General features: G+C 57.1%; 2 protein-coding genes across 2 annotated transcripts; both read right to left on the reverse strand.

Moving 5' to 3' along the window:
• Window positions 1-4,899: 4,899 nt before the first annotated feature.
• On the reverse strand, window positions 4,900-6,970 carry LOC138362720 (mediator of RNA polymerase II transcription subunit 15-like). Its single transcript, XM_069321258.1, has 3 exons — window positions 6,887-6,970; window positions 5,768-6,109; window positions 4,900-5,199 (listed from the first exon to the last, which is right to left on the reverse strand). Exons 1-3 carry the CDS (start codon window positions 6,968-6,970, stop codon window positions 4,900-4,902), a joined length of 726 nt encoding a protein of 241 aa, XP_069177359.1.
• Window positions 6,971-6,994: 24 nt separating this feature from the next.
• Window positions 6,995-8,878, reverse strand: LOC138362721 (involucrin-like). Its single transcript, XM_069321267.1, has 4 exons — window positions 8,819-8,878; window positions 8,327-8,614; window positions 7,724-8,011; window positions 6,995-7,243 (listed from the first exon to the last, which is right to left on the reverse strand). Exons 1-4 carry the CDS (start codon window positions 8,876-8,878, stop codon window positions 6,995-6,997), a joined length of 885 nt encoding a protein of 294 aa, XP_069177368.1.
• Window positions 8,879-11,399: the final 2,521 nt, after the last annotated feature.

The raw sequence follows: 11,399 nt of genomic DNA on the forward strand, positions 1-11,399 counted from the left end.
CTAGCCCCCTACCCCTAGCCCCTGCTAGCCCCCTACCCCTAACCCCTGCTAGCCCCCTACCCCTAACCCCTGCTAGCCCCCTACTCCTAGCCCCTGCTAGCCCCCTACCCCTAACCCCTGCTAGCCCCCTACCCCTAGCCCCTGCTAGCCCCCTACCCCTAGCCCCTGCTAGCCCCCTACCCCCTAGCCCCTGCTAGCCCCCTACCCCTAACCCCTGCTAGCCCCCTACCCCTAGCCCCTGCTAGCCCCCTACCCCTAACCCCTGCTAGCCCCCTACCCCTAACCCCTGCTAGCCCCCTACCCCTAACCCCTGCTAGCCCCCTACCCCTAACCCCTGCTAGCCCCCTACCCCTAGCCCCTGCTAGCCCCCTACCCCTAACCCCTGCTAGCCCCCTACCCCTAGCCCCTGCTAGCCCCTACCCCTAGCCCCTGCTAGCCCCCTACCCCTAACCCCTGCTAGCCCCCTACCCCTAACCCCTGCTAGCCCCCTACCCCTAGCCCCTGCTAGCCCCCTACCCCTAACCCCTGCTAGCCCCCTACCCCTAACCCCTGCTAGCCCCCTAACCCCTGCCCCTAGCGCCTGCCGTACCAAGTATCCCGGTACATATATAGTGAGCCTGATACCAGTGTACCCGGTGGTAAAGCTCTTCCTATCCCCTCCCTGGCCACCAGGGCCATAGATTGTGGCCCAGCAGAAGCGGTCGTAGCCTTCCTATCCACTCACCCCATCCACCCCTCCTACCCTCCTTTTAAAGAACCATAAAGTGTAAACAGAGAACACAAAGGCACTCTGACTCCACCGCCCCATTGGCTCCAAATGAGGCTGTTAGGATAATGGAAGGCTTGTGGTCGCCCAAACAATGCCAGTCTTCAATCCCATGAAAATTATTTACCTAACTTATTTTCAAACTTATCAGCGTTATTACTTTCAATATCTGCCTCTGGGGAAGCATTTCATAATTGTACTCGATTATAGAGAAAAAGTTTATTGTTTGTAAATGTAAGTTTCCTCTAATTCTGTATCGTGCAATAATAAAATATTTATATATATGAATCGTGGTTCTTGTTTCTCTTGATAATTTTGAGTATTTGAATAAGGGGGAAGGGAACTATCAGGAGAATGCGCCAAGCTATTGCGACTATGTAGCACTTGGAAGGGGTCAGGATAAGGATTTGGGATGGGACGGAGGGAAAGGAATGGTGCCCAACCACTTGGACGGACGGGGATTGAACGCCGACCTGCATGAATCGAGGCCGTCGCTCTACCGTCCAGCCCAAGTGGTTGGGCAAAAATATTTGAATAACTCGCTCTTTCTCTCTCTCTCTCGCTCTCTCGCTCTCTCTCTCTCTCTCTCTCTCTCTCTCTCTCTCTCTCTCTCTCTCTCTCTCTCTCTCTCTCTCTCTCTCTCTCTCTCTCTCTCTCTCTCTCTCCCCCTCTCTCTCTCTCTCTCTCTCTCTCTCTCTCTCTCTCTCTCTCTCTCCCCCTCTCTCTCTCTCTCTCTCTCTCTCTCTCTCTCTCTCTCTCTCTCTCTCTCTCTCTCTCTCTCTCTCTCTCTCTCTCTCTCTCTCTCCCCCTCCCTCTCTCTCTCTCTCTCTCTCTCTCTCTCTCTCTCTCTCTCTCTCTCTCTCTCTCTCTCTCTCTCTCTCTCTCTCTCTCTCTCTCACTCTTCCCTCACACCACTCTCCCTCCCACCACTCTCCCTCCCACCCCTCCACCCCTCACATCTCTCCCACATGTTTCTCTCGTATAGTGTATCATTATCACTAACGTTTTTCTGCGTGTAAAAATGATCATTTGGCTCTTGGGAATATAATTAAGTGGTTGGGGTGTTAAAATGGGGTGTTGAGAGGGAGGGAGGGGGGGAGAGGGAGGTGTTGAGATAGGGGAGAGGGGGGTGATGAGACGGGGGTGATGAGAAGGGGGGGGTGAGGAAGGGAAGAATAGGCAGTGAGAGGACAAATGATGATTACCCAGAGCGTGGTCTTCCTCCGCCACACATACACCGGCAGTCATCAGTGTCACACGCGTGGACTGACGAGAGGTGGACGCCTGCGGCCTAGACCACACCCTGCGGAACTTACCGCAGCCAGACCAGTAAGGCCACAGAGCTGTGCTTCACGCAAGCTGTGCATCACGCAAGCTGTGCTTCACGCAAGCTGTGCTACACGCAAGCTGTGCTTCACGCAAGCTGTGCATCAGAGTTACCCGCTTGACCATGCACTTCGGGTCGTCCACAATTACTCTAACCCGCCGACAAAAATGATCCATGACCCCGAGGGACGCTCAGGGGGACGAGTGCCCCTCGTTACGTCGTCAGACAATGGAGTGCCGATCTCCGAGCCAATCACCTGCGGGATTGCTAATGCGTGATGGCATAGGTCACGTTCTCATTGGCTGTGACGCTCAATTAAGCGCCACATTCAACACCCGGACATTTTCTCTGAAACACAATACAAAGCGCTAACATCAGCCTCGCGGCGGACATTCAGTGAGCTAACCTCACAAACACATAACGTAAACAGAACGTCTTTAAATGCTATTACGTCGTTACAATCGTTGTAAGAATGTAATTGGATAGCCGACCCGCCACACCTTCCCGAAGGAGCGGCTTCAAGTGGAAAAGTGAGGAAGTCGCAATTCTCCAATTCTGGGGTTTTGGCCATATAGGCAGTAAGCGTTGTCAATACCGTTAGTTCAAAACAAGCGAGAATGTGCCTTACAGGCTTAACGCTATAGTGCCGGAGACGAGGCCTCGCTCCTCTTGTTCAGCCACCACCAGACCAACCTTTCGTCTGGACGTCTGGCTGGCTGGCTCCCTCCTTTTCTGTCCTAGTGAACACGGCTTTTATTATTATTATTAACATCTCTATTGACAAAATTAATTACAATTTTGCCTAATCTGAGGATTTAAATTAAGTCATATTAAAGTGAGGATAATGGTGGTATTCACTGTCACGCAGGACAGAGGGTCATACACAAGACAATAGGTCTAAACTGTAGGCTGAAGCATATATATATCATGGTTAAAATCAATGTTTTAATGTATGGATATGTGAAAACAACTTTCTATTGTGCACTGCCACACAAGGGCAGGGTTCGTAAGTGATGCAGCTTAGAAGTAATATAAATAAAATTGTTCTTCATTCTTTAAAATGGACAAGCAAATTTTGGATAAATTGTTAGGATATCGTCCAGAACACCTGAGTCAATAAAATAGTTACACAGTTGGTGGTACAAGAGGCCAGGAGGTCTAAAGTCTTTTACGGTTTCACATTCAACAATATAGTGTTCTAGTGAATGCATTAGAGGTTTATCACAGAGTTTACAATCTGAGTATTCTGGTAGTGGCTCAGCCTCACTAACCTGCCAGATGTGTCTATAGCCAAGGCGACTTGCAATGACTACATCACATTGCCTGGTCCGGTTACTGTGCTGACCATACAAATACCTATTATTACAAAACTTGTTATAGCTTTTAATACTGAGGCTTTCAGGTCTCTGGGCAATTCTTACTTCTTCTAAATCTGAATTAATTTCTTTAAATTGTATGTTTCTAATAATTGCATTAGATAGTCCAAAGTCATAATCAGTGTTTTCTTTCCTGCAAGTCTCATTGGCCAATCGATCTACAAAGTCATGTTTTCCAACTCCAACATGGGATGGGATCCACACAAGTTTTATACAAGAGTTATTATCATTGGCAAAAATTACATTCCATTTAATGTTACAAGCTACTTCAGACATACATTGTGATGGGTTATTTAAGGACTACAGAGCACTTTTAGAGTCACAGAAAATAACTCCACCACCATTGAGCTTAAGGTATTCAGTGGCTAGATAAATACCCAATAGCTCAGTCTGTGTTATTTTTGCCCAGTTGTTCAATCTCTGTATACTAGACATGATCATTTCATTCCCTTTATATACTGCACATGCACAACCTGTTCTACCAGTGCCTAACTGCACAGAGCCATCAGTAAAGGCATAGGATTTAGTTGGTTTGAGATTTTGAAGATGACTGTCAATAGCTTCTAATGTTATACATCTCATAGTTTCAGTGTTATACATTTGTTTTACACTGATGGGAGTATAATGCAGAGAGACCTCCACATCTTTCCAAGGGGGAATACAGTGAACAGTTTTATCAGGGTTAAGAGACACATTCAGTTTCAGAAGATTATAGGCACAACAACTGAGCCACACACTGTAGGGAGCTTTTTGCGGCGGATTGAGGGAACAGTCAGAATTGTTTAGAATGGATCTCAATTTAATTTGAATAGAGCTGGGGGGACCATTATTTTTCAAAGTTTTGACGCAAAACATAGTACTAAGTAGAACTATTTTTTCGTAAATGGAAGGTAATTTTAGTTCCTTTCTCATGTTAACAATTCTGACAGTTCTAGGACAACCCAGGATGATGCGCATGGCATCATTCTGTACTACATCTAGGCCTTGTAATTGTTTAGGAGAAAAATTAAGAAGATGCAAGGCATAATAATCAACAACAGATCGTATAAAGGCAATATAAAAACTACGAGCATATTTTATGTTAATGCCAAATCCTCTGCCAACAAGAGTTCTGAGAGGTTTAAGACGTTCAATAAGTTCTTTTGCACAGGTTGCTGATGAGATTTGTATCATTAACCTCGACTCCGAGATATTTATAAGACTCACAAGTCTCCACGGGCACTCCATTAATAGTATAGTTAACATGAAGATAATGGGGAATAAGAACCCTTGTTTTATCAACAGAGATTATGAGGCCACATTCTACTACTGTCTTGGAGAATGCATCAAGTAACACTTGTAGTCTTGGTTTACTGTGTGCCATAATACAAATATCATCAGCATAACATATTACTGTTTCAGCTGGTTCCACTTTTAATGATGGAGTAATGTTAGGGGGCGGCTGGTGTGGGCGAGTTGACGGCTAGTGTGGGCGTGTTGACGGCTGGTGTGGGCGTGTTGGTGGTTGGTGTGGGCGTGTTGACGGCTAGTGTGGGCGTGTTGATGGTTGGTGTGGGCGTGTTGACGGCTAGTGTGGGCGTGTTGATGGCTAGTGTGGGCGTGTTGACGGCTGGTGTGGGGGTGTTGGTGGCTGGTGTGGGCGTGTAGGCGGTTGGTGTGGGCGGCTGGTGTGGGCGTGTGGGCGGCTGGGCGGCTGGTGTGGGCGTGGCAGTGGGCAAGAGTGGGATGGTCTCAGCTATTAGTCTTCACTATAGCTCCCCAGTCGACCCTTCTGCCTTTATTACTCTCCCGCTGTAAGGTAAGTCCTCGCTTCCTCTCCCTCCTGCTGCTCCACCTGCTGCTCCACCTGCTGCTCCACCTGCTGTCCCTCCTGCTGCTCCACCTGCTGTCCCTCCTGCTGCTCCACCTGCTGTCCCTCCTGCTGCTCCACCTGCTGTCCCTCCTGCTGCTCCACCTGCTGTCCCTCCTGCTGTCCCTCCTGCTGCTCCACCTGCTGCTCCACCTGCTGTCCCTCCTGCTGCTCCACCTGCTGCTCCACCTGCTGCTCCACCTGCTGTCCCTCCTGCTGCTCCACCTGCTGCTCCACCTGCTGCTCCACCTGCTGCTCCACCTGCTGTCCTCCTGCTGCTCCACCTGCTGCTCCACCTGCTGCTCCACCTGCTGCTCCACCTGCTGCTCCACCTGCTGTCCCTCCTGCTGCTCCACCTGCTCCACCTGCTGCTCCACCTGCTGCTCCACCTGCTGATCCACCTGCTGCTCCACCTGCTGCTCCACCTGTTATCCCTCCTGCTGCTCCACCTGCTGCTCCACCTGCTGCTCCACCTGCTGCTCCACCTGCTGTCCCTCCTGCTGCTCCACCTGCTGTCCCTCCTGTCCCTCCTGCTGCTCCATCTGCTGTCCCTCCTGCTGCTCCACCTGCTGTCCCTCCTGACCCTCCTGCTGCTCCACCTGCTGCTCCACCTGCTGCTCCACCTGCTGTCCCACCTGCAGCTCCACCTGCTGTCCCTCCTGCTGCTCCACCTGCTGTCCCTCCTGCTGCTCCACCCGCTGCTCCACTTGCTGATCCACCTGCTGCTCCACCTGCTGTCCCTCCTGCTGCTCCACCTGCTGTCCCTCCTGCTGCTCCACCTGCTGCTCCACCTGTTGTCCCTCCTGCTCCACCTGCTGTCCCTCCTGCTGCTCCACCTGCTGTCCCTCCTGCTGCTCCACCTGCTGCTCCACTTGCTGCTCCACCTGCTGCTCCACCTGCTGCTCCACCTGCTGTCCCTCCTGCTGCTCCACCTGCTGTCCCTCCTGCTGCTCCACCTGCTGCTCCACCTGCTGCTCCACCTGCTGTCCCTCCTGCTGCTCCACCTGCTGTCCCTCCTGCTGCTCCACCTGCTGCTCCACCTGCTGCTCCACCTGCTGCTCCACCTGCTGTCCCTCCTGCTGCTCCACCTGCTGTCCCTCCTGCTGCTCCACCTGCTTTCTCTCCTGCTGCTCCACCTGCTGCTCCACCTGCTGCTTCACCTGCTGTTCCTGCTGCTGCTCCACCTGCTGTCCCTCCTGCTGCTCCACCTGCTGCTCCACCTGCTGCTCCACCTGCTGCTCCACCTGCTGCTCCACCTGCTGTCTCTCCTGCTGCTCCACCTGCTGTCCCACCTGCTGCTCCACCTGCTGTCCCTCCTGCTGTCCCTCCTGCTGCTCCACCTGCTGTCCCTCCTGCTGCTCCACCTGCTGCTCCACCTGCTGCTCCACCTGCTGTCCCTCCTGCTGCTCCACCTGCTGTCCCTCCTGCTGCTCCACCTGCTGCTCCACCTGCTTTCCCTCCTGCTGCTCCACCTGCTGCTCCACCTGCTGTCCCTCCTGCTGCTCCACCTGCTGCTCCACCTGCTGCTCCACCTGCTGCTCCACCTGCTGTCTCTCCTGCTGCTCCACCTGCTGACCCTCCTGCTGCTCCACCTGCTGTCCCTCCTGCTGCTCCACCTGCTGTTCCACCTGCTGTCTCTCCTGCTGCTCCATCTGCTGTCCCTCCTGCTGCTCCACCTACTGTCCCTCCTGCTGCTCCACCTGCTGCTCCACCTGCTGCTCCACCTGCTGCTCCACCTGCTGTCCCTCCTGCTGCTCCACCTGCTGCTCCACCTGCTGCTCCACCTGCTGCTCCACCTGCTGTCCCTCCTGCTGCTCCACCTGCTGTCCCTCCTGCTCCATCTGCTGTCCCTCCTGCTGCTCCACCTGCTGTCCCTCCTGCTGCTCCACCTGCTGCTCCACCTGCTGCTCCACCTGCTGCTCCACCTGCTGCTCCACCTGCTGTCCCTCCTGCTGCTCCACCTGCTGTCCCTCCTGCTGCTCCACCTGCTGTCCCACCTGCTGCTCCTCCTGCTGTCCCTCCTGCTGCTCCACCTGCTGTCCCTCCTGCTGCTCCACCTGCTGTCCCTCCTGCTGCTCCACCTGCTGTCCCTCCTGCTGCTCCACCTACTGTCCCTCCTGCTGCTCCACCTGCTGTCCCTCCTGCTGCTCCACCTACTGTCCCTCCTGCTGCTCCACCTACTGTCCCTCCTGCTGCTCCACCTGCTGTCCCACCTGCTGCTCCACCTGCTGTCCCTCCTGCTGCTCCACCTTCTGTCCCTCCTGCTGCTCCACCTACTGTCCCTCCTGCTGCTCCACCTGCTGTCCCTCCTGCTGCTCCACCTACTGTCCCTCCTGCTGCTCCACCTGCTGCTCCACCTACTGTCCCTCCTGCTGCTCCACCTGCTGCTCCACCTGCTGCTTCACCTGCTGCTCCACCTGCTGTCCCTCCTGCTGCTCCACCTGCTGCTCCACCTGCTGCCCCACCTGCTGTCCCTCCGGCTGCTCCACCTGCTGCTCCACCTGCTGCTTCACCTGCTGTTCCTGCTGCTGCTCCACCTGCTGTCCCTCCTGCTGCTCCACCTGCTGCTCCACCTGCTGTTCCACCTGCTGTCTCTCCTGCTGCTCCACCTGCTGTCCCTCCTGCTGCTCCACCTGCTGTCCCTCCTGCTGCTCCACCTGCTGTTCCACCTGCTGTCTCTCCTGCTGCTCCACCTACTGTTGGAGCAGCTGCTGCTCCTCCTGCTGCTCCACCTGCTGTCCCTCCTGCTGCTCCACCTGCTGTCCCTCCTGCTGCTCCACCTGCTGTTCCACCTGCTGTTCCACCTGCTGTCTCTCCTGCTGCTCCACCTGCTGTCTCTCCTGCTGCTCCACCTGCTGTCCCTCCTGCTGCTCCACCTGCTGTCTCTCCTGCTGCTCCACCTGCTGTCTCTCCTGCTGCTCCACCTGCTGCTCCACCTGCTGTCTCTCCTGCTGCTCCACCTGCTGTCACTCCTGCTGCTCCACCTGCTGTCCCTCCTGCTACTCCACCTGCTGTCCCTCCTGCTGCTCCACCTGCTGTTCCACCTGCTGTCTCTCCTGCTGCTCCACCTGCTGTCTCTCCTGCTGCTCCACCTGCTGTCCCTCCTGCTGCTCCACCTGCTGTTCCACCTGCTGTCTCTCCTGCTGCTCCACCTGCTGTCCCTCCTGCTGCTTCACCTGCTGTCCCTCCTGCTGCTCCGCCTGCTGCTCCACCTGCTGTCCCTCCTGCTGCTCCACCTGCTGTCCCTCCTGCTGTTCCACCTGCTGTCTCTCCTGCTGCTCCACCTGCTGCTCCACCTGCTGCTCCACCTACTGTCCCTCCTGCTGCTCCACCTGCTGTCCCTCCTGCTGCTCCACCTGCTGTCCCTCCTGCTGCTCCACCTGCTGTCCCTCCTGCTGCTCCACCTGCTGTCCCTCCTGCTGCTCCACCTGCTGTTCCTCCTGCTGCTCCACCTGCTGTTCCTCCTGCTGCCCCACCTGCTATTCCTTCTGCTGCTCCACCTGCTGTTCCTCCTTGTCTTCCTGCTCCACCTGCTGTTCCTCCTTGTCCTCCTGCTCCATCTGCTGTTCCTCCTTGTCCTCCTGCTCTACCTGCTGTTCATCATCCTGCTCCACCTGCTGTTCCTCCTGTTCCTCCTGCTCCACCTACCCTTCCTAACTGCATCCATTCCTAGAGTGAGAGACCGTCGTCCCCAGCCACCGGTGTGGGCTCCCAGCGGCAGGAGTGGCCTCTCTTAGCATGTGGTGCCCTAGGAGGGGGTCCTGGGGGTCCCTTATAAAGGGGCGGCATCCCTGAGATTGGAATACTTGGGCACCATCCTCTTCTTCACTCCAGTGGAAATGCCAATAAAAATCTATATAAGTGTTGAGAAGTATTTTGGAGGGGGAACGCCGCCGTCTTGATTAGGTGTGGGGGTCCGGGGGCTGTTGGGGCTGTATTGTGGGGGTCCGGGGGCTGTTGGGGCTGTATTGTGAGGGTCCGGGGGCTGTTGGGGCTGTATTGTGGGGGTCCGGGGGCTGTTGGGGCTGTATTGTGGGGGTCCGGGGGCTGTTGGGGCTGTATTGTGGGGGTCCGGGGGCTGTTGGGGCTGTATTGTGGGGGTCCGGGGGCTGTTGGGGCTGTATTGTGGGGGTCCGGGGGCTGTTGGGGCTGTATTGTGGGGGTCCGGGGGCTGTTGGGGCTGTATTGTGGGGGTCCGGGGGCTGTTGGGGCTGTATTGTGGGGGTCCGGGGGCTGTTGGGGCTGTATTTTGGGGGTCCGGGGCTGTTGGGACTGTATTGTGGGGGTCCGGGGGCTGTTGGGGCTGTATTGTGGGGGTCCCGGGGCTGTTGGGGCTGTATTGTGGGGGTCCGGGGGCTGTTGGGGCTGTATTGTGGGGGTCCGGGGGCTGTTGGGGCTGTAGTGTGGGGGTCCGGGGGCTGTTGGGGCTGTATTGTGGGGGTCCGGGGGCTGTTGGGGCTGTATTGTGAGGGTCCGGGGGCTGTTGGGGCTGTATTGTGGGGGTCAGGGGGCTGTTGGGGCTGTATTGTGGGGGTCCGGGGGCTGTTGGGGCTGTATTGTGGGGGTCCGGGGGCTGTTGGGGCTGTATTGTGGGGGTCCGGGGGCTGTTGGGGCTGTATTGTGGGGGTCCGGGGGCTGTTGGGGCTGTATTGTGGGGGTCCGGGGGCTGTTGGGGCTGTATTGTGGGGGTCCGGGGGCTGTTGGGGCTGTTTTGTAGGGGTCCAGGGGCTGTTGGGGCTGTATTGTGGGGGTCCAGGGCTGTTGGGGCTGTATTGTGGGGGTCCGGGGGCTGTTGGGGCTGTATTGTGGGGGTCCGGGGGCTGTTGGGGCTGTATTGTGGGGGTCCGGGGGCTGTTGGGGCTGTATTGTGGGGGTCCGGGGGCTGTTGGGGCTGTAGTGTTGGGGTCCGGGGGCTGTTGGGGCTGTATTGTGGGGGTCCGGGGGCTGTTGGGGCTGTATTGTGAGGGTCCGGGGGCTGTTGGGGCTGTATTGTGGGGGTCCGGGGGCTGTTGGGGCTGTATTGTGGGGGTTCGGGGGCTGTTGGGGCTGTATTGTGGGGGTCCGGGGGCTGTTGGGGCTGTATTGTGGGGGTCCGGGGGCTGTTGGGGCTGTAGTGTGGGGGTCCCGGGCTGTTGGGGCTGTAGTGTGGGGGTCCGGAGGCTGTTGGGGCTGTATTGTGGGGGTCCGGGGGCTGTTGGGGTTGTTGTGTGGGGGTCCGGGGGCTGTTGGGGCTGTATTGTGGGGGTCCGGGGGCTGTTGGGGCTGTATTGTGGGGGTCCGGGGGCTGTTGGGGCTGTATTGTGCGGGTCCGGGGGCTGTTGGGGCTGTATTGTGGGGGTCCGGGGGCTGTTGGGGCTGTATTGTGGGGGTCCGGGGGCTGTTGGGGCTGTATTGTGGGGGTCCGGGGGCTGTTGGGGCTGTATTGTGGGGGTCCGGGGGCTGTTGGGGCTGTAGTGTGGGGGTCCCGGGCTGTTGGGGCTGTAGTGTGGGGGTCCGGAGGCTGTTGGGGCTGTATTGTGGGGGTCCGGGGGCTGTTGGGGTTGTTGTGTGGGGGTCCGGGGGCTGTTGGGGCTGTATTGTGGGGGTCCGGGGGCTGTTGGGGCTGTATTGTGGGGGTCCGGGGGCTGTTGGGGCTGTATTGTGGGGGTCCGGGGGCTGTTGGGGCTGTATTGTGGGGGTCCGGGGGCTGTTGGGGCTGTATTGTGGGGGTCCGGGGGCTGTTGGGGCTGTATTGTGGGGGTCCGGGGGCTGTTGGGGCTGTATTGTGGGGGTCCGGGGGCTGTTGGGGCTGTAGTGTGGGGGTTCGGGGCTGTTGGGGCTGTAGTGTGGGGGTCCGGGGGCTGTTGGGGCTGTAGTGTGGGGGTCCGGGGGCTGTTGGGGCTGTAGTGTGGGGGTCCGGGGGCTGTTGGGGCTGTATTGTGGGGGACCGGGGGCTGTTGGGGCTGTTGTGTGGGGGTCCGTGGGCTGTTGGGGCTGTAGTGTGGGGGTCCGGGGGCTGTTGGGGCTGTAGTGTGGGGATCCGGGGGCTGTTGGGGCTGTAGTGTGGTGGTCTGGGGGCTGTTGGGGCTGTAGTGTGGGGGT

Source organism: Procambarus clarkii, chromosome 1, assembly GCF_040958095.1.
Source record: "Procambarus clarkii isolate CNS0578487 chromosome 1, FALCON_Pclarkii_2.0, whole genome shotgun sequence".
NCBI lineage: Eukaryota > Metazoa > Arthropoda > Malacostraca > Decapoda > Cambaridae > Procambarus > Procambarus clarkii.